The 22007-nt window shown below is 36.9% G+C and overlaps 1 protein-coding gene across 2 annotated transcripts in view; it reads right to left on the bottom strand.

The window, feature by feature from the left end:
- RELN (reelin) overlaps positions 1 to 22007 on the bottom strand; it is a 544526-nt gene that overhangs the window by 449756 nt on the left and 72763 nt on the right. For both annotated transcript variants that reach the window (XM_039239122.1, XM_039239123.1), the window contains exon 2: positions 20607 to 20717. In XM_039239122.1, coding sequence (XP_039095053.1) covers positions 20607 to 20717 — 111 coding nt within the window. The remainder of the gene's footprint in view (positions 1 to 20606; positions 20718 to 22007) is intronic.

Raw genomic sequence — 22007 nt, 5'->3', positions numbered from 1 at the left:
AAACTCCAGGGAATGTCAACGTATCTGTCTACGAGACTGCTCTTTTTCTTAAATAAAAAATGTATTACTAAGTGCTTCCATTATACACAAGGTAACTTAAGATTTTATTTTTTTTAAATCTGGGATGAAACCATTTAAAAAATTTTTAGATTCAAGCATGTATTCCATTTTTTAAAAATGATTTCAGTTCAGCAAGTCAGTGCAGCCCTTCAAGATTATGATTCATTTTCCTTTATTTTCATGCCCAAGCATATGTTAGTATCTCATTTAATACTAAAATCACTAGGTCTTGCCAGCATAATACTGCATTTTCTAGTACAGACTCAAACTATTATTCTGAAACTAAGATCACTTTAGGAAATTCTTATCATGTCCACAAGAAATAACACAGCTCAGAATATACCTGCAATAAGGGTGCCTGGGTGGCTTAATCAGTTAAGCGTCCAACTCTTGGCTTTGGCTCAGGTCATGGTCTCACAGTTTGTGGGATTGAGCCCTACATCAGGCTCTGCGCTGACAGCTCAGAGCCTGCTTGGGATTCTCTCTCTTCCTCTCTCTCCCTGTCTCTCTCAAAATAAATAAATAAACTTAATATACTATATATATAAATGTGTACACTGATAAGTAAATTGGTTAAGTGATTCCTCGCCATCAGACTAATTAGAAGACCAGTAAAATGGAGTAAAACAATTAACACTGCACTGATTCTCCTTCCTTCGTTCTTTGAAGACGGTCGTTGAAGACTAAAGTATGGCTGAGGTCTGAATACAAGGGAATGAATTATAAAATTATAAAATTAAAACTCCTATTTCTGATAACTACTTCCAGAATTTTGAGTGTGTTAAGTGTTAAGTACGTGTAGCAGGATCAAGTTTTGTTTACTTGTTCTCATTTATTTCAAAAGAAATTAGCAAACGTATTCTTCATTTCCTCCATAATCTATAAAACCATACTTTTTAAAAATATTTTATTTATTTTTGAGAGAGAGATAGAGACAGCATGAGCAGGGGAGGGTCGGAGAGAGAGAGAGAGACAGAATCTGAAGCAGGCTCCAGGCTCTGAGCTAGCCGTCAGCACAGAGCCCGATGCGGGGCTCGAACCCACGAACTGTGAGATCATGACCTGCTGAAGTCAGACGCTTAATCGACCAAGCCACCCAGGTGCCCCTATAAAACCATAGTTTTACCAAGGGTTCTATCATCTTCCTATCTTTTGACAATTCAACATTTCATTATTCAGAGACTTCTACATTCTACATGACTTTTTTTTTTACCTACAGTATACTCTTCACTGCAATGAAGATTTTGCAAAAAAAAAAAAAAAGTTTTAATAAAAAGTATGCACTCATAAAGGAAAGACTGAGTTTTTAGTTTTTGCCCAATGATTAAAAGATTCCCCAAACAAATGGAATTTTATTTATTTATTTTGAATACTGTATTGTTCCTTTTTTTAATGTTTATTTTTGAGAGAGAGAAAGCACAGGCTAGCAGGGGAGGATCACGAAGAGGGAAAGAGAGAGAGAATCCCACTAACAGTGTGGGGCGTGATGCAGGGCTCAAACCCACAAACCTTGAGATCATAACCTGAGCTGAAATCAAGAGTCCAACACTTAACCGACTGAGCCACTCAGGCACCCAAAAATGGAATTTTAAAACACGTAAATCTTCAGGCAATGTGTATTAAATGCTTGGCACTATCTACTCATTCATTAATCTAAATGAAAAAATTAAAAAATAGGTTTATTTTTAATAAAAAATGTTAACTTTAAAAAACAGTTTAATGGGTGTGTTTTCACATACTTGTGAAGAACAGTATAATGGTAACTCCTGCACTGACAAAAACAAAGAAAATTGGCAGTCAACCTTTTATTTTCTTCTTCATGAATCTCCTGCTACCCATTTCACACACTCCAGTCCTAACTCTAATAAGCAGAAAAACACAGAGGCGGCTATGGTCTAATTTCATGAGGATATTTTAAGGTTGAGAAAGCCCATGCAATTATTAGGATCAAGAGAAAAGCAAATTAACAAAGCCTCCCATCTTATGTGTTAACAGCAGATGTTTCTAATATTTAGCACCAAAGAAACACTCTTTAATATAATCACTGTTCACCTTAAGCACTGGAATGCTGACTCAAGGTCACAGTCTTTATCCACTCAATCTCTTTTCTGGCTCAAGGATGTAATCTTTACATGATGTATATGTATGTTTGTTTGTTTAATTTACAAGAGAACTTCATCTGTAAACTTTCTTGACCAACACTGACTTGGCATTAACGCATCAGTTAATTAACTACTAACAGATTCTTCTAGATATGACTGCCACACAGATATTTTATCTTCCCGTTAATTACTAATTATGCACTGGCAAGAAAAACAGTGTTTCTTTCCAATTATCCCAGAATTCAGTGATTATTTAAACTTGACTAATTAGCATTAGAGGGCTGTACATCTTCTGGGCAAATTGTGTTTGATAATCCCTATTAAAATATACATGGTGGTTGTTGACTTGTAACAAGAAAAAAAAAGTGGCAGTTCAAAGGGTATTAGATACAGCACAAGGCAAATGGGGGCCCATTAAAATTTCCCCAACTGCTCTAATGAGAATGCCGAGGGTCATTTCTGCCTAGTTTACCATCTGTTTGGTCTCTGGCATGTGTCTCTGGTGTGAAGAAAGTGTCCTGAAGCCCATTTGGCTTATCACAGCGTAATCCCGGAGTCTGAAGCAATTTCGGTTGCTTATAAAGCGGCACATTACAATCAGAAGCTTACACACGTGGGATGAAAAACTTTTAAGTGTAAAGATGATGCCACATTAATGGAAAATGTCCTGACATTTTTAAAACAAGCAGGCAGTGGTTGATGCGAAACTATTAGAAATACTGTACATGAACTCTAATATCTGTTTCATACTCACCCAAAGATTATAAAGATTGAAGAACAGCTACTTAAAAAAAAGAAAAGAAAAATAGCTGCTTTTTAGCCTCCATCACTTGGAGCACATAAAAAAGTTAGATATGCATTAGGACAGGCAATGGCTTCCTTAGACAGGACACAGCAAGCAATAACTGTCAAAGAAAAAAATGATAAGCTGAAGTCCATCAAAACTTCTACACATCGTAAGATATAATTGAGGAAAAGTATAGGCAAGTCACAGGTGGGAAAATTTAATCACAAAATATATGTCAGATAATGGACTAGTATCTAGGATATATTAAAACTCCTGTAACTCAATAATAATAAACTCAAATTTTTATGCTTATTTATTTTTTGAGAGAGAAAGAGTGTGTGTGTGCCCGTGAGGGGAAGGGGCAGAGAGAGAGGGAGACACAGAATCCTAAGCAAGCTCCAAGCTCTGTGCTGTCAGCACAGACCCTCACATGGGGCTCAAACTCACAAACCACAAGATCATGACCTGAGCAGAACCTTAACCCATTGAGCCACCTAGGCACCCCACAACTCAACTTTTTTTTTTTTACTGTTTTTATTTATTTCTGAGAGAGAGAGAGAGACAGCGTGAGCAGGGGAGGTTCAGAGAGAGAGGGAGACACAGAATTTGAAGCAGGCTCCAGGCTCTGAGCTAGCTGTCAGCAGAGCCCGATGCAGGGCTCGAATCCACAAACCATGAGATCATGACCATGACCTGAGCTGAAGTTCGACGCTTAACCGACTGAGCCACCCAGGTGCCCCTCAACTCACCTTTTTAAAATGGGCCTAAGATTTGAACAGATACTTGACAATAAGCACAAGAAAAGCTGTTCAACATCATCAATCAGCTGGGGAAGGCAAATTTAAACCACACTGAGATACCACCACATACTCACCAAAATGGCTAAAATAAAAACACTGATGACACCAAAAGCAGATGAAAATTCAGAGCAACTACAACTCTAAGAGTATGTTGATGAGAGCACTGGGTGTTATATGGAAACTAATTTGACAATAAACTATTTGTAAAAAATAAATAAATAAATAAAAATAAAAATACTTTTGGTGATTTTATTTAAAAAAAAAAAAAGAGGGGCGCCTGGGTGGCTTAGTCGGTTAAGCGTCTGACTTTCGCTTAGGTCTCGATCTCGCGGTTCGTGGGTTCGAGCCCCGCGTCAGGCTCTGTGCTGACTGCCAGCTCTGAGCCTGGAGCCTGTTTCAGTCTGTGACTCCCTCTCTCTCTGACCCTCCCCTGCTCACGCTGTCTCTCTCTCTCTCCTAGAAATAAATAAAACTTTAAAAAAAAAAAGAATATGTTGATGAGAACACAAAAAGTACAACCATTCTGGAAAAAGGTCTGGCAGCTTCTCATACAACAAGACCCAGAAATTTCACTGCTAAGTATTAATGCAATAAAAAGGAAAACATATATTCATAAAAAGACTTGTACAACTATGTACATATAGCATAGTAACCCAAAACAAGAACAACCCAGGTCAACAGGAATACTACAAAGGAACACTACTCAGTAATAAAAAGAAACAAATTTCTGACACACACAACAAGGAAAAATATTATGCCAATTGGGGGCGCCTGGATGGCCCAGTCTGTTAAGTCTGTTAAGCAGCTGACTCCTGATTTCAGCTCAGGTCATAATCCCAAGATCATAGGATCAAGCCCTGAGTCAAGCTCCATGCTGAGTATGGAGCCTGATTGGGATTCTCTCTCTCTCTCTCTCTCTCTCTCTCTCTCTCTCTCTCTGCCCTTCTCCCTGCTCATGCTCACTCTCTCTCTCAAATAAAATTTTAAAAAATATATTATGATAGGTGAAAGAAGCTTTATACAAAAGAGTACATATTCTATGACTGCATTTATACAAAGTTCCAGAACAGGAAAACTAATCTATGGTGGAATAAAATAAAAATTGGTTGCCTTTGGCAAGTGAAAGTGAGAGTTGGTGGAGGAGAGACAGGAGGGAAATTTCTGGAGTGAAGATGATATTCTATAATTTGTTTTTTATTTTGTTTTGATTTTTGAAAGAGACAGAGACAGTGTGACTGGGGGAGGGGCAGAGAGAGAAGGAGGCAGAGAATCCGAAGCAGGCTCTTCACTGTTAGCACAGAGCCTGATGAGGGACTTGAACTCATAAAACCATGAGATCATGATCTGAGCCAAAACCAATAGTCGAAAGCTTAACCAGCTGAGCCACCCAGGTGTCTAGTGATATTATATGTTTTGATAAGGGTTTGAGTTAACCCACATTTGTACATTTATCAAATCTAACCTTATATATCCCTAAGAATTATGCATTTCAGTGTATCCAAACTTCACCAAGCTTGTGTGGGCTCACTGTAAAATTCTTTCAAGGTTGATGTGTGCTTCAAATTCTTCATAATACAATGTTTAAAAAATAGATTGAGATACTTCTGTCTAATCCCTATTACATTATATTTAAAAATATCAGTTCAGGGGCACCTGGTTGGCTCAGTCAGTTAAGCATCTAACTTCAGCTCAGGTCATGATCTCACGGATTGTGGGTTTGAACTCTGCATTGGGCTCTGTGCTGACAGCTCAGAGCCTGGAGCCTGCAATAGGTTCTGTGTCTCCCTCTCTCTCTGCCCCTCCCAGCTCATGCTCTGTCTCTTCTCTCTCAGAAAATAAATAAATTTAAAAATACAATAAAATAAAATCAGTTCATTGGACAACTTCCTACACGTAATACAAAAACATGTAAATATAACCGTGATAGCATTTCTTTCACTAGCTCATTTGGTCCCATCAGCCTTGTACATGGGGGAGTAGGTACCATCTCTTTTGTGTTGGATTTTTGTGCTTCCACAAGTGTGCTTATCTGGTGTGTTCTTATTTGTGCATTTATCTAGAGTGTGCCCTAAAATCTGTCTATTCCATTTGAACCTGCTATTATCTTAATATATATCTTAATATAATGTCATTAAGTGCTCTATACACAGATGAAAAATGAGTACTTCTGGGGCACCTGGGTGGCTCAGTCGGTTAAGCATCTAACTTCAGCTCAAGTCATGATCTCATGGTTCGTGGGTTCGAGCCCTGCATCAGGTTCTGTGCTGACAGCTCAGAGCCTGGAACTTGTTTCAGATTCTGTGTCTCCCTCTCTCTCTACCCCTCCCCTCCTCGTGTTCTGTCTCTGTCTCAAAAATAAATAAAACAACAACAACAAAATTTTTTTAAATGAGCACTTCTAAGTCATTTGTTGTTCATATACACACAAGTTACTGAATGCTTTGGACTGACTTGTCCAAAAGAACCTAACAGGTGTTGTTCTCAAAATATGGTTGAAAAGGTACCTGTAAAAGACTGCAAAAAAAAAAAAAAACCACACCATAAATATCTAGAATGCTGCACTCAGAATTTTTCACAAGTCTGTTTATGTTCTTGCTCCACTTTAAAGAAACTAAAAATGGAAATGTGGTTTATTGCGGAGGGCTGCAGGGATTAGTGGAACTCCACAATCAGTGGACCCATATTTAAAGAGTAGTCCTTAGTTGACATCTGAAAACTAGCAAATGCATTGCTCAACTGTCCTATTTACTATCAAAACCTATACAAGTACTCCTAGTTACCCTCTCCCTAGTCCAGACTCTACCCATAGGATGGACTGCCTTTTAAAACAGCATGTTGTTTAATCATTCATAGAAGATAAACAATAAACATGTCTAACCAATTGCTTTCAATGACTCAATACCAGTACTGATCATGTCAAATAAGAGGTTTTCTATAGTTCCTTTAGTAGGCAAGTGTGGGTGTATATTTGGGGAAGCAAATTTCTAAACTCTGTGTGTGTGTACATGGTTATTTCTATTTTACTATAACCATTTTCTCATGCCGTTATTATTAAAAACTACCACTTTAATGGTAGCATATTATTTTTTAAAAAGTTCTTGATTTGAGTATAGTTGATGCACAACTTAACATTAGTTTCAGGGTACAAAATAGTGATTCACCTTCTCTGTGTGTTATGCTATGCTCACCAGCGTAGCCACCATCTGCCACCATACAGTGCTGTTACAATACCTCTGACCATATTCTCTGTGCTGTGCCTTTTATTCCTGTGACTTATTCATTCCCTGACTGGAAGCCTGTATCTCCCACACCCCTTCACCCATTTTGCCCATCCCTCCATTCCCCTTCCTTCTGGAAACCATTACTTTGTTCTCTATATTTATAGGTCTGATTCTGTTTTTTATACACCTTTTTTGTTTTTAGATTCCACATATGAGTGTAAACATACGGTATCTGTTTCTCAGTCTGACTTACTTAATTTAGCATAATACCCTTTGAGTCCATCCATGCTGTCAAAAATGGCAAAGAAAATCTCACCCTTTTTTATGGCTACATAATAGTTGTGTGTGTGTGTGTGTGTGTGTGTGTGTGTGACATCTTCTTCATCTATTCATTCATTGAGGAATACTTGGGTTGCTACTATATACTGACTATTGTAAATAATGTAGTGTTAGCATATTATTCCTTCTTACTAATATTCTAGCTTATTTTATCATTATCTTTTATTGATATCGATTATTTTCAAAATTTTCCTAACATAAATAGTGCCCTGTTAAATAGTCACATACATCAACCTTTGTATTTCTGTGGGGTTTTTTTTAGTTTATAATAGATTCCCCCAAAGTAAAAGAACTGTTTCAAGATATGTGAAAATTTTAATTGCTTTGTTTATATATTGCCAAATTGTTTTCTAGATAACCAATATATACTCACATCAACAATATATACCTATTCTCCAACACTGGTAGCAGAATTAAGTATACATGATTTTAAACACCTTTGCCAGTTTAAAAAATTTTCTTACTTGAAAAAAATTTAAAGTTTCATAATTGTTTTAATTACGCATTTTTATTAGCAGTGAGTTGAATATTTTCTTCATATTTATTGGACATTTGTCTCTCTTCTTTTACAAATAGTTTGAGTTTTTGCTAGTTTTCTGTTAGGATATTAGGGTATTGATTGATTTCTTTGGCTGAATAAGGCCAAAAGCCTCAGGCAAAATGTTTGTTCATCTTTTTAATTTTTAAAAAAATTAGCATTTTTTAATTAAACAAAGAGTTCTTTGCTGTCATAAAATTAGAAAACAGAGAGGAAACCTTTAGATGTTCTAAGATTAAATCATTCTTACAGTCCAGGGATTCAAAAAATCAATTTAGTAAGTGGCACCTGGTTGGTTTAGTTACTTAAGTGTCCAACTCTTGTTATCAACCAGGCCATGAACTCAGTCATGAGACTGAGCTCCGAGTTATGCTCTGTGTTAACATTTCAGAACCTGCTTAGGATTCTCTCTCTCCTCTCTGCCCTTTCCCTGTTCTCTCTCTCTCTCTCCAAATAAGTATATAAAAACATTTAAAAAAATAAATTAGTCCAGATGGACTTTTCTTCATAGCACTTCACTATTAATCTAAAAATATAGAAGAAAATAACAAGTGTTGTCAAAGATCTACATAAATTGGGAACTCATGTATCGCGGTAGGAACTATAAAATGGAAAACAATTTGGCAGTGCCTCAAAAATGAAACAGAATTACCACATGACCCAGTAATTTCATTCCTAGGTCTATACCCAAGAGAATTTAAAATATACGTTCATAGGGCACCTGGGTGGCTCAGTTGGTTAAGTGGCTGAGCCTGCTTGGGATTCTCTCTCTGCCCCTCCCAGCTTGTGCTCAATCAATCAATCAATTAAATGTACGTGCACACAAGAAGCTTCTACACAAATGTCCATGGGAGTGTTATTCATATGAGCCAAAATGGAAACAATCCATATATCTATCAACAGTTAAATGGATAAATAAAATATGGAATATTAAAAAAATGGACAATTCTTTGGCCATAAATAAGAATGAAGTACTGCATTCTTCAATATACTTCAGTAAAGATAAATCTTGAAAGTATGTAAAGTAAAAGAAGCCATTCCTAAAGGCCACATACTGTATGATTTCAGTTATATAAAATACCCAGAATAGGCAAATACACAGAGACAGAAAGTAGATTAGTGGCTTCCAGGGGATGGGAGGAAAGGGATTTAGAACTGACCGAATTTAATATGTTCAAGGTTCTTTCTGGGGTGATGGAAATGTTTTCAAATTAGTTGGTGGTAATGTTTGCAGAACACTAAACATACTAAGAATCAGAGGGCTGTCTACTTTGAAATGCTAAGTTTTATATTATGAACTATGTCTCAAAAGAAAAGCATATATTTTTAAAATTTTTTTAATGTTCATTTTTGAGAGAGAGAGAGACAGCACATGAGCAGGGGAGGGTCAGAGAGAGAGGGAGACACTGAATCTGAAGCAGGCTCCAGGCTCTGAGATGTCAGCACAGAGCCCAACGCAGAGCTCAAACTCAAGAACAGTGAGATCATGACCTGAGCCAAAATCAGACACTCAACCAACTGAGCCACCTAGGCGCCCCTCAAAAGAAAAGTATATTAAAGATGGTAAGAAGTACTATTTAACCAGTATATTCCAAACTATTTTATACTGCAATACACTTTCACCATGTAAGACCTATTAATGTATCATAAGACACTAATGATTGCAAGAAGCAGTGTGGGAAAAGGTGCTCATAGGGCAACATTTTAAAATTCATTCTAAGATGTGTCTGATATCATTTTCTTGTTAAAAGTGGGACAAGAAGAAAGAGAGAAAAGGGAGGGGACAGGCTAAGGACCTGAAGGATAAACTTCATCAACCTCATAATTATTCTAGAGCCCCTCATTTGTCCCATTCTCTAGAAACATAAAGCCAAACCCAACTGAGTTCTTCTTTATTAGTAACAGATTTCTCTCCATTGTTATTAGTGTTAACAATGGTATTGGATCACACAGACTAAAAGTTTGAGTAAAAAAGAATCTTCTCATAATGCAAATAACTATTTTAAACAGAAAGCCATTAAGGATAAACAAATGTCTTCCCAGAACATGATCTCTGATAGCTCCATTTATTTTATTCTTAACTTACAATTTACCAGAGTTCATGTGGAGAGGCACTGCTCTGAAGAAGAACCAGAAATAACATAATTAACTAGATAATAGCAACAACATGGTTCTGATGTATGAAAACATGTGGAAGGAAAAGCAGGAAAGAAGCTCAGTCTGAACTTTTACCAAAATATTAACAATTTTGCTATTCTGTTTTACAAAATGGCAACTCCCACACCAGCAAGTATCTTTCCATTCAGACATTCAGAGTCCTGAAAACAGTAATTTAATTGTGCGCTTGTCTCAAAGAGCAGCCTACACATCCATTAGGCCACATGCAAAGCTCAGCATCAGAGGGCTGAGTACAAACTACAGAACAGAAGACAAGAGTGGAAACAGAACCAGCATTTGGTGAAGTGCCTTTACTGGAGTCCTACATCTATTTTCAAGTTCATATGCTACATCTAGAGCTATTTTCTAGGTGTAGGTGATGCCAAGAATTTACTTTCACTACTTTTCTAAAATACTTTAAAGATTATTATCAGAATTATTTCTAGGAAGAAATAACATTATAAAATTATTTTAAGTTGTTCTTAGATTAACTGCCAAGAAAGAATCAAGAGTATTTATAAATCAATTACTGTGAATATGAGACATAAACTCTTTTATCATTATCTAGATACCCAAAAGGAGGACTGGAAAACTTCAAGAGGAAACCACACTGCAAGCAAAATAACTGCTAGATCAGAGTCACAATTCCATGTTTATTCCCTTAAACATATACTTCCATCTTTTTTCCTGTTAAAATGGACAGTGTGGCATACTATGGAAAGTGTCATTCTTCTAGAAAACAATGTCTCTTATCAGTAAAGGTCCATGATTCCTAAGTGGTTTTCAAAAATATCATTTAAAAAAGAAAGAGCCAAATATTCCTGATTCTATCTTTATCTGCTAAGGGATAAGACCTCATTTACAGAAACCTATTTTCCAGAATTATTTTTAAAACTTTGACACGTGAGAAAGTATCCACATAAAAACCTATTACCTGTCTTTGTTTGTTCAGTGCTGTTTTGGGGGCAAATATCCTCTTTAACAAGGCTACATTTGCCAGACAGAAGAGTCTCTTCACAATCTTTCAACACTGATACAGATATAACTGTAACAAAATAATCTCAAAAATCCTAACTTATATAGCACAGTGGCAACTTCCATTAGAATCTGCTCTAAAAATGTGATTTTCCTGTTAGTCTTATTTATGACATACCACTTTGATTCCAAGCACCTGGATTTGAGCATGAACAAGGAGGAAGAAGGAATTAGAAGAACTCGTCTTCTGTAGGGATACACCTTTAAAGTACCTCTAATGGTTTCAGGGCACATATCTTATCAGGGCTAAATTCCTGAATCTCAAATCTGTGGAGTATCTAGAGAAAACTGACCTAGAGAAAACTATGATAGAGAAAACTATCACCTATGACATGGGTGAACGTTAAGTGGAGTGTGATTTTTTATCAGTCTAAAGGAAAGAAAACAAATTACTTAATGACTTTTTAACACTAATTTGCTTTTTGCAATTACATAAGAAATTATATGAGAAAAGCATCGAAGTTGAAGCAAGGGCTACACATACGTACCAGGAAACCTTCCTTAATCATGTCACTTGACATAATCAAGTGAATACATTCCTAAGAAATTATAGAGTCATCACTTTGGGAAAGATCTAAGAGAGAAAACAATAACTTAACTATCATATATCATTAGGACACTGACCTGCCCTAAGACGGGAGCCTGGACTGGACAATCTCTTGAACTTCTTTCCATCTCTTGATTCTAAAGAAGGAACTTAATCAATCACTCTCTATCTAAAGGCATTAGTACCTGCCACCTCCAGGGGAAAAAAAAAGGGACAACATGGTAGACAGGATAATAAATGTCCCCAGAATCCATGATGATAAAATATGTGCATGTTTGTATAGTTTTACATATATGTATAGAGGTGTAGGCTTATATGCACGTAATACAGATTCAGAAATATCCTCGAAGTTTAAGACAGTAATATTCACTCTCTTGTCCATACAGCACACTTGTGTACATACGTGCGTTTACTGATGTCAGCTTTGGTAGTAAAATACCCTATGAATCCTCAAAGATTTATATTGGTTTATTCATTCAATAAATATTTGTTGAGCACTTGTTATACGCCAGGAGAGTGAAGACGACAAGACTATCTCTTGTCCTCAAAGAGACATAAAGGTTTTAAACAAATAAATTCAATAGATTATTAGAGATGCTGGTAGAGGTCAGGGAAGAAAGTGAATTATGGAGGGCAGAGTAGAGAGTTTCATGGAGGTAGGCACCAGGGAGGAGCAGGGAGTAGGGTCAGCAAGGCTAAATAGGGGAGGTGAGGCAGGACAGAGGCCCTAAGAGATGGCAGGATGTCCACCCAGCATAGAGAACAAGCAGGAATTCCAAGCACTATAAACAAAGGCTTAAAGCAGTTGGGACTTTGGAACTGTGTATGGGTTATTATGATTGGTGAAGGGCGTTGTGTGTGTGTATGTTGGGAATGCACTGAAAATGTGAGTTATTATGATTCGTGCACAGTGTATGTGTGTGTGTGTGTGTGTGTGTGTGTTGGAAATGCACTGGAAATGTGGGTTATTATGATTGGTGCACAATGTGTGTGTGTGTGTGCGCGCGCGCACGCAGCATGCACATGTGTGTTGGAAATGTGGGTTATTATGATTAGTGCACAGTGTGTGTGTGTGTGTGTGTGTGTGGTGGAAATGCACTGGAAACATGGGTTATTAGGACTGGTGCACAGTGTGTGTGTGTGTGTGTGTGTGTGTGTGTGTGTGTGTGTATGTGTGTGTAGTGAGAATGTACGTGACTATAAAGAAATGGCAGGAATTGTTGGGAGTCATAGGCAGGGTTAACAAGAGAGAGGGCCTTCTTTTATTCAAGGTTCTTTTGGTTATAATAGAAACCAGCTCAAGTGGGCGTGGGTTGTAAGGAGAGGTTATAAAGCTGAGTTTTATTTTTTGTGTTTTATTTTTTTCCAATGTTTATTTATTTTGAAAGAGAAAGAGAGAGAGTGAGAGCGAGGAAGGGGCAGAGAGAGAGGGAGACACAGAATCTCAAGCAGCCTGGCTCCAGGCTCTGAACAGTCAGCACAGAGCCCCACCTAGGGCTCAGACTCACAAACCGTGAGATCATGACCTGAGCCGAACTCAGATGCTTAACTGACTGAACTATCCAGGAGCCCCAAAGCCGAGTTTTACTTATGGCTTTGCAACTTCCTTTGCACAACCTTGGGCAAGTTACTTACCCTCGCTGTGCCTCCGGTTCTTTATCTACAAAATGAGAATAATTAGTAGGATTTTTGTTAGGATCAAAAGAGTTAATACCTGCAACACACCTGGCACATAGCAAGTGTTTGATAAATGTTAGCTATTTTTATTAGTGTTTCTTAGAACCCAAGAATATCTGAGCCCGATGGGAAGAAAGCCTAAAATAAGAGCCTGGAAGCTCCGGCACATTAGGCAGCTTTCTATCTGTCTCTCCTTCGTCTCTCCCTGCACAATATTCCCCTTTGGGAGCCATTGTGGATGCCCAGAACTCAGGTTAGGGTAAAATCATGCCACACTGGCCTATCTCCCTTGAAAGACAGGAAGGAGGGCAGAGGAGTAATTCCTTTTGATTTTTAGGTTTAATCATTTTCAGGTCTAAGCCACAGAACAGACTAAACAATTTGATCTTCAGAGGTTAGAGCTACTGTTAAGTCTGAAGAACATTGGCTGTTCCAGTTGCTTTGCAGCCTCCTTAAACTTTTTCTTTCCCAATTTGTACCACTCTAACTCCTTTTAAGAACTGGGGAACTGTCAAACTTCCAACCACTAAGTAAAATGCAGTATAGCTGTACAGCGGAATATTCTGATACCTGCTACAACACGGATGAACACTGAAAACACGATTCTGAGTAAAAGAAGCCAGACATAAAAGGCCCTATACTGTACGATTCTATTTACATGAAATGTACAAAATAGGCAAATGCATAGAGATAAAAAGCAGATTAACGGTTGTCAAGGACAGTGTGGGGGAAGGAATGGGCAGTGACCACTAAACGGGGATGGAGTTTCTTCTGGAGGAAATGAAATATTCTAAAATTAGATAGTGGTGTTGGCTGCACAACCTTGTGAACATATTGGAAATCGCTGAAATGTACACCTTAAAATGGTAACATTTATGGTATGTGAATTATACATTTTTATAAAAAAAGTATGTGAGAATATGATGTCAGAACACCTGGTTTTACTCGTCACATTTACACCATCTCGTGTAATAGCCACTACTTGCCCTTCCTAAGCCTTGCTTCCTTACCTAAACACTGGGAAAGTGGCTGAGCCAGGCTCTATTAGAGGTCCGTGTCAGCTCTAAATTCTATGGGTAAGAAACTGGGTGCATTGTTCACCATCCAAACTAAAGTCACGCCTCCTCTTCCAAATATTCTGCCACTGGAATTATCTTCTCATTCTGTTTGCTCTTTTAAAGAAAAGATTCTTACTTCTTTCTGAGGTTTTAAATAATACCTATTTTATGCACATATACTAGGCACTTGAATAGATAATTCATTTCATCCACCCAACAATTGTGTGAACTAGATGCCTTTGTTACCATTTTACAAATGCAGACGCAGAGGCTTAGGGAAAGAAAGAAAGTTAGCAAGAAGCAGTGCCAGGGGGACATAGAAGGTGAGCAGTCTAGCTCTGGAGGTCATGTGATGGACCCCTCACAGAGCTGCCTTTCTCCACTATCTCCTCCACTTGGCCCAAATCTCATGCCCCTCAACATATACTTTAGCAATTTTCTGACTGACTAGTTTAACAGCTTTATATTCCTCATATCCACTATTCTAGTGAGTGATTCTTTTTAGTTATTGGGAAATAATCCCTGAATTCCTTGTCATATGTCAAATAAAACTACATTATACTCTTTTTTTTTTAATGTTTATTTATTTTTAAGCGAGAGGGAGGGGAAGGGACAGAGGTGGGGGGCAGAGGATCTGAAGCAGGCTCTGTGCTGACAGCAGAGATCCTGACCCTGGGCTGGAATTGACGAACCAGGAGATCATGACCTGAGCCAAAGTCAGAAGCTTAAATGACGGAGAGATCTAGGTGCCCCTACATTATACTATTTCTTAATGAAGGTAATGTTGGTATATGCAAGTGGAATTGAGACCAAATAAATGAATTAAGACCAAATTTAAGTTAATACCCAGTAAATAGGAAAAATTAATGGCAATTTCAGCTCTTATCAGCTACGCACCTGGTACCACTAACTACAGCAATTTGTTTTATTAACCTAAAGTCTTCTTGTTAATTATAGATCACTTACCATATCTAATAAAAGGTCATGCCTTCAAAATCCCTGAATATGTTTAAAATTCCTCAAGCATGTTACGGAAGCATTTCTTCATAAAGAGACAGACCAAATAAATTTAAGAAGGATGTTGAATAATGTAGCTTAATTTAGGCTAGTAAGTAAAAAGCATTACTAAACAAGACCCTATTTAATGAAGTTGCTAGTAGCTGTCCCTTCTTCACAAATATCAAGACCTAAATATGTGTATGTAGTATTTATAACATATGTGTGTATTTCAAAGTCACAAGGACAGGACACTTAAGACTGAAATGTAGCTAATGTCCAGGGATGTAGGAGTTCTGGTGACAATTAGTAAAGTTGTAAAAGGTTCCACTGAGTTTTGACATGAAAGATAACCAAAAATTAGTTTAAATAAAGCCTATCTTTTTATTTTTAATGACAATAAAGCAAAGTACTAACAAAAACATGCATCGTGGGAATGAAACATTAACATACAATCTAAATCTACTGGTAAAGTACCCATTTTTATTAACTAGTGACCAACACAGGGTTTACAAAAATTTTAAATGTTTCTTAAAACATTTAAATAATTTGTTTTGTAAATATATCCCTATTCATCTAAAGTGTCAAATCACAGTGAAAAAAAATCAGATCATTAAGTTAAAAAATTCTGATACTGTGTTTTAAAAATAATGTTGAAAATATTAAAATTTTGTTAGTTGCTTAATCTCTATGAAAAGCATGACATGACTGAATATTTAAGAGCAAAAATTTAAAAAAAATCATGGATCTGTTCATCATATTTTCTGCCCAAACTTGGATTTCATCAACTCTTGCCATTTTAATAATTTTGTAATTTAACAACAATTGTAGCTAGAATTGTAGCTAGAATGCCTCATTTCCTTTTAGAAAAAGATAAGGAAACACATAGAAATTACGAAAGTTTACATGAAAACCTGTTTAAATGGCTCACGTATTAGCTGAGCAAAATGGTGTAGCACAAAAGTTGAATTTATGCAACATCTTAACAATTTGAAGTGTGCCTGCTACTCAGCAGACCTGCAAACCCAGTTCTCTGGTTTTAGAGCCAGAATATTAAAAATTGAGTGAACCGCTTTAAAGCCAGAATACTAAATATTGAGTAAAACACATTTCAGCCTCTGGAAAAGGAATAATTTTGTATGAAAGGATATTCAAATAGCCCTTCATTGAGCGGCCACAAAGAGCCTTGAAGATTTACATGATTGAGCTGGAATTCAATGCCAAAGACAAGAGGAAGCATTTTTGTTCTGGGATGCACAAAGAGATACCCATAATTAAATATCACTCTTCCCTAGGGCAGCATGTTTTCTTATATTGACAAGCAAAATGAGGTATTTCAAATCATGCATTGCTGGCTTACAGTCATCTTTTGCATAGCTATTGTTTTAATGTATTTCTGGCTATTAGGCATTTGTCTATTTTTGGTCAGTGAGGCATGCATTTTAAAGAATTCTGGGTTTGCATAAAAGGCTGTAGTTATGTTGGTGGAATTACATTTATACAACAGTATCTTAAGAATAATTACAGCCTTATTTTGGCTAGTCACACACACATTTTATATTTAAAGGAGAGCAGCTATAACTTTCATGTAATTAGTACAATTAAAATTACGTATAAGTGGAAAAAACTTTCAAACTACCTTTTTAGATTCAATCATATGTTTTATTTTGTCTTATTTAACACAGCTAGTTAAACATATCACACACCGATCCTACTATGTTGGGAAGATGCCAAACAAATCAAGTTTGCTTAACATTCCATCAATCAAGTCAGAACCTAATGACAGATTATGTATTCACTAACTCTTTTGTTCTAAATCAAAGAATGCCACCTTTTTTTCAGCCTGATCCTACTGCAACTATTAACCTACCAAAAAGCAGCAACTCTTTTACATTTTACCTTCTGTAAGAGTTTCCTCTCCTTTCTCACCTGCAACCTACTCAAATTCAATCATTTTCATTTTCTAAAATTGAAAAGAATGTGTTAAACTTAAATACCAAAGATAATAATAATAATGTTCTTTTGTATTTGAAAGTGACCATTTATCTAAACAGACATTTTATCTCCTTCTCTCTATTCAAAACATTGCTTATGAAGATTTACTCTGTTTAACAATATGGAGGTATATAATCAAATTTTCTTTTCAAGGTAATTTGCCACTATCATATAAAACCACATAAAATTATTTGGATAGTCTTGGAACTTAAAAAAAGATCTCACTTATCTATCCATCCATATAAAAATCATGTCCCATAAAAATGCTGCTAGGGAGACCCTAGCGTTGGTTATGGAAGTCAAGTTACCATCCATGGCCTTTGTGTTTAGAAGCCTCTTCAGACCATCAAACTAATGATACGGGATTAATAGTAAAAGGAAGACTAAGCATAATGTAATCTAATCAAAACATTCTAATTCAAGAGAAACTGGTTTTACAGCTTTCAAAGCCACCATAGAAAATCTCTCCCAGGGTGCCTAGGTGGCTCAGTCCATTAAGCATCTGACTCTTGATTTTGGCTCAGGTCATTATCTCTATGTTTGTGAGTTCAAGCCCTGCATCAGGCTCTGTGCTAACAGTGTGGAGTCTGCTTGGGATTCTATCTCCCTCTCTCTCTGCCCCTTCCCGCTCTCTCTTCCTCTCCTTCTCCCTCTATCTCTTTCTTTAAATAAATATAACATCACATAACATAACATAACATAACATAACATAACATAACATAACATAACATAAGGTCTTGAAGCCCAAGTGTCTCAAATAACTTCTAACAATTGCATTGCTAGCTTTTTGTTTGGCTTACTAAAATCAGAGGCAATAGGACACATAGATTTTATGTGTCCATCTTGGCAAGTGATAGTTATTTCATTCAGCCAAGTCCTCTCAAATCATCTGGGTCTACAAACCCCAGATTCACTCCTCTTGAGAACTGGTTTTTTGCTCCCTAAATGAAGTATGTATAAGTCCTAGACTGGGGAAAGCAGCCATTTCAGTTACCAAGATTTATAATTTTTGGAACACCTAGTTCTACTGAGTGTTTCCTACATGCTGAGGGCTTCACATAAATAATCTCAATTTTCAGTGCTACTCAACATCTTATGTAGCAGGTGCCTTACCAACCCCATTTCATAGATGAGGAAATTAAGCTTACGTCTCAGCTTAACACGACTTCCTCAGGAAAGCCTCTCCCAATGACATCCCATTTTAATCCAGACTGTATCTAGTTTCTCTGGCATACGCTTTCCCAGCACTCAGTACTTTTCCAAGCTTGCCCCTAGCAAGATTCGTTATTACATATTTATATGGTCATTTAATTAATGACTGTCTCTCCTATTTAATTAATGTAAGATGAAGGGTTCTCAAACTTTAGTGTGTATCAAAATCACCTGGGGTGCTTCTTAGAAAATAATCACTGGGTCCCACCCCCAGAATATCCGACTCACTGAGTTTAAAGAAAGGCCTGGAACTCTTGCTGCTACCAGACCCTGGACTGACTCATTACAACAGTTCTTAGCCCTGGATGAACATCAGAATCTCTTGGGAACCTTTAAAAACACCCAATCCAGGGGCACCTGGGTGGCTCAGTTGGTTAAACATCCGACTTTGGCTCAGGTCATGATCTCACAGTTCTTGGGTTCAAGCCTAGAGCTTGCTTCAGATTCTGTGTCTCCCTCTCTCTCTGCCCCTCCCCTGCTCAAATTGTCTCTCTCTCTCTCTCTTTCAGAAATAAATTTTAAAAAACATTTAAAAAAATTGAAAAATACCCAATCCCCACACGCTCCCCCCAGAGGTTTTGATTTAATTGGGCTAAAATGGAACCCCGAATGTTTTATCCCAAATCCTGTATTCTTTTACTCAAAAATTGCTTATCTAAAACTCAAGTTTAACCAGACATCCTATAAATTTTTATCTGTTAAATCTGGCAACCTTACCTGTGAGTCCTGTTGTAACATAACAGGTAGTGTATCATTTATTTTATGTACACATATATTATATACCTACCTATATCATGGGGCCAAATGAGCAGAATTTTTAGACCTAAGAATTTTTTTCTGGAGGATTAGAATTTAGAAGTAGTTACCCACATATTGTAAAAGCTTATCTGAGGTCTTCTAAAAATAGGGCAAATTCTCAATGTCAAATAATTTAATATGATGATTAAGTGACTTCCAGTTTCCTTTAAGCCCTGAGGTTGTGAGTCTCATACGAGGCCAGCAGTGCCACAATGGGGCATCCACATCACTGCTCCGACATCAATCAGTGAATCACCTGGGCAGAGCTGCTGCTAGGACTTGGCTCAGAGGAGGTGTCCTTTCATAGATCAAAAGTAGGTAAAAATTATCTATTTAATAAATACCCCAGAAAAGATAAAACACTGAACACATGGCTGCCTCTGATAATACAATTCTATCTTTTTCATATCAACGTAGGCAGTCTTGTGCCATTTTTCAATTTCAGAGTAAGATCAGTGATTTCATGTCTTACATAAATGGATATATTAAATTTGCATTTTTGATGCTGAAAAGGGCCTACTTAATTCCAGCTTGGCACATTTATCGCATAATGGGTAAACTAGGGATTTCCAAATTGAGAATCCTTGGGGATCAGTAACGATCATGTAGCCTTCTGCTTCCCTATGTAAGTAACCTGTCAGGTCTCTGGCTCAAGGACAAGGACTCCATCTAAGTATTTTAAATATTAAAACACACTCTTTCATGAATACTCATAGAATTCAATCATTTCAACAGTCATTACTGTCTTTGTATGCTTACTTGCCAAATTAAACATGACACTTTTCACCTAATCCAGGATTTTAAGCACTGTTTATAGAAGCAGATTACAGAGGAGCACCTGGTCAGCCCAGTCAGTAGAGCTGACCCTTGATCATAGAGTTGTGAGTTCAAGCCCCATGTTGGGGGCAGAGTTTATTTAAAAATAAATAATAAAACTTTTTTTAAAAGCCAGGTTATTGAATGCACTAACATCAGAGTGAATTACTATCCCAGCAACTAAACAAGAGAACACAGAAATTTACACAAGCCACCAAGACCAAGTATAATAGCTGCAACAGATGGAGAGGGACAGAATGATTGTCACACCAAGCTTATGGTTGGCTGTACATTTACAGGACTTATTTCACTCCATCCAACTACAAGCAAACAACATAAAAATCACTTCAGATCATTTTCTCTGAAATAATAAATGTCTAATGCTTTTTAAAAAGATATTTCAAAACATAAGACCTATACCTGTATAATTATTGACAATGATTGGTTTCTTATGTCAGGATCACTTACCAAATCCAAAAGCATTGGAACCTCCAATGCTCTGTGAAGCCTGCACACTTGTAGATGTGTATAGTCCTGTCACCAGCAAGCCATCGAAGAAGGTGCTTGTTGAAATTGTCACTGAAATACAGGGAGGGAAAAAGAAACTTCTATTAATACAATTAGAAGAATGAGATATGTTTCTAAAGTGTTAAATATTGTCAAAACAACTTTTACTCATTATTTTAAAAACTATTTTTATACTACTGGTAGTCAGTATTTTCTTTATATTAGGAATTAAAGAGGAGTAAAAAGTAGCTCAAAATCCCAATGTCTGTAATTTCTGGTCCTAAATTTAGAACATTAGTTCTATCTTTCTGCATTCATTTACACGTTCTCCAGCTATATGCAAAATCATCTGAAAATAATGTAGTACTGAATAGCTAGTTTCCCCCACCTCCACCACCACCCCTGAAGGCAAGTCAAAAGCATTGCTGGAGTTTTGGCATTGTGATTAAACACTTTTTTTTTTTTGAGTGTTCCATACTGTGGGAAACAATCTTACATCGGTTCAAAGAAGGACAGTAAGATGCACTGTTTTTCTTATTGTGTGTCTACATTTCATAGATGAATCCCCCGAAGTTTTTCAACAAAAGCAGACTAATCTGCATGAAGACAGTTAGCCTTTTTCCTTTTGAGAACAAAAAAGGAAGACCACTGCACATTTTAAGTTTTAGAACAAAGTCTACAAGAGGAATCCAAATGGTTTCATAACCAGAAAATCAGGATGTTCCTGGGAAGAAGGTCAAATTAAATGCATCTGGATGCTACTCAGGTTTGGATTCTTAAAATTTTATCTTATTACCACCCTAAAAAATGATCACCATTTCCTCCTTGACATAATATTTTCTCCTACATTGGTTTTACAAGATTAAGATGATGCCATTTGTAGGAAGCAGCCAGGAAAAGGTGCTATTATTTTGGCAGTGCACAGTACAAGGCGATCATCATGCTTGGTGGCAGTAATGAGAATGGACAGAGTCACATTAACTTTGATGAGAATGTTTAAATTAAACTCCAGGAAATCCAGTGAATAGAGCTGAATGGTCTGAAACATCTACATTATAAGGCATAAAACAAGATTCACAGATCAATAGAACAGCCTGACATCATGCTACCCCCAAAACGGCATTGGATATTGGAGTAAATCACCTTCACATCCTTTAATAATAGCTAAAATTTTGACTGCTGGCACATAAACCACTCAGCCGGGCACTGAGCTAAACAGTTAACATATATTATCTAATTTCATTATCAAAACATTTCTATAGAAAGCGTACTGTTATCATTCCCAGGATACAAATGAGGAATTTGGTTTTTTTTTCTTAAATAGTTTATTGTCAAGTTGGTTTCCATGTAACACCCAGTGCT

The sequence above is a fragment of the Hyaena hyaena genome, unplaced genomic scaffold (assembly GCF_003009895.1).
Source record: "Hyaena hyaena isolate Hyena2069 unplaced genomic scaffold, ASM300989v1 scaffold_152, whole genome shotgun sequence".
In the NCBI taxonomy this organism is placed as follows: domain Eukaryota; kingdom Metazoa; phylum Chordata; class Mammalia; order Carnivora; family Hyaenidae; genus Hyaena; species Hyaena hyaena.
This window is presented reverse-complemented; position numbering and strand designations above follow the sequence as displayed.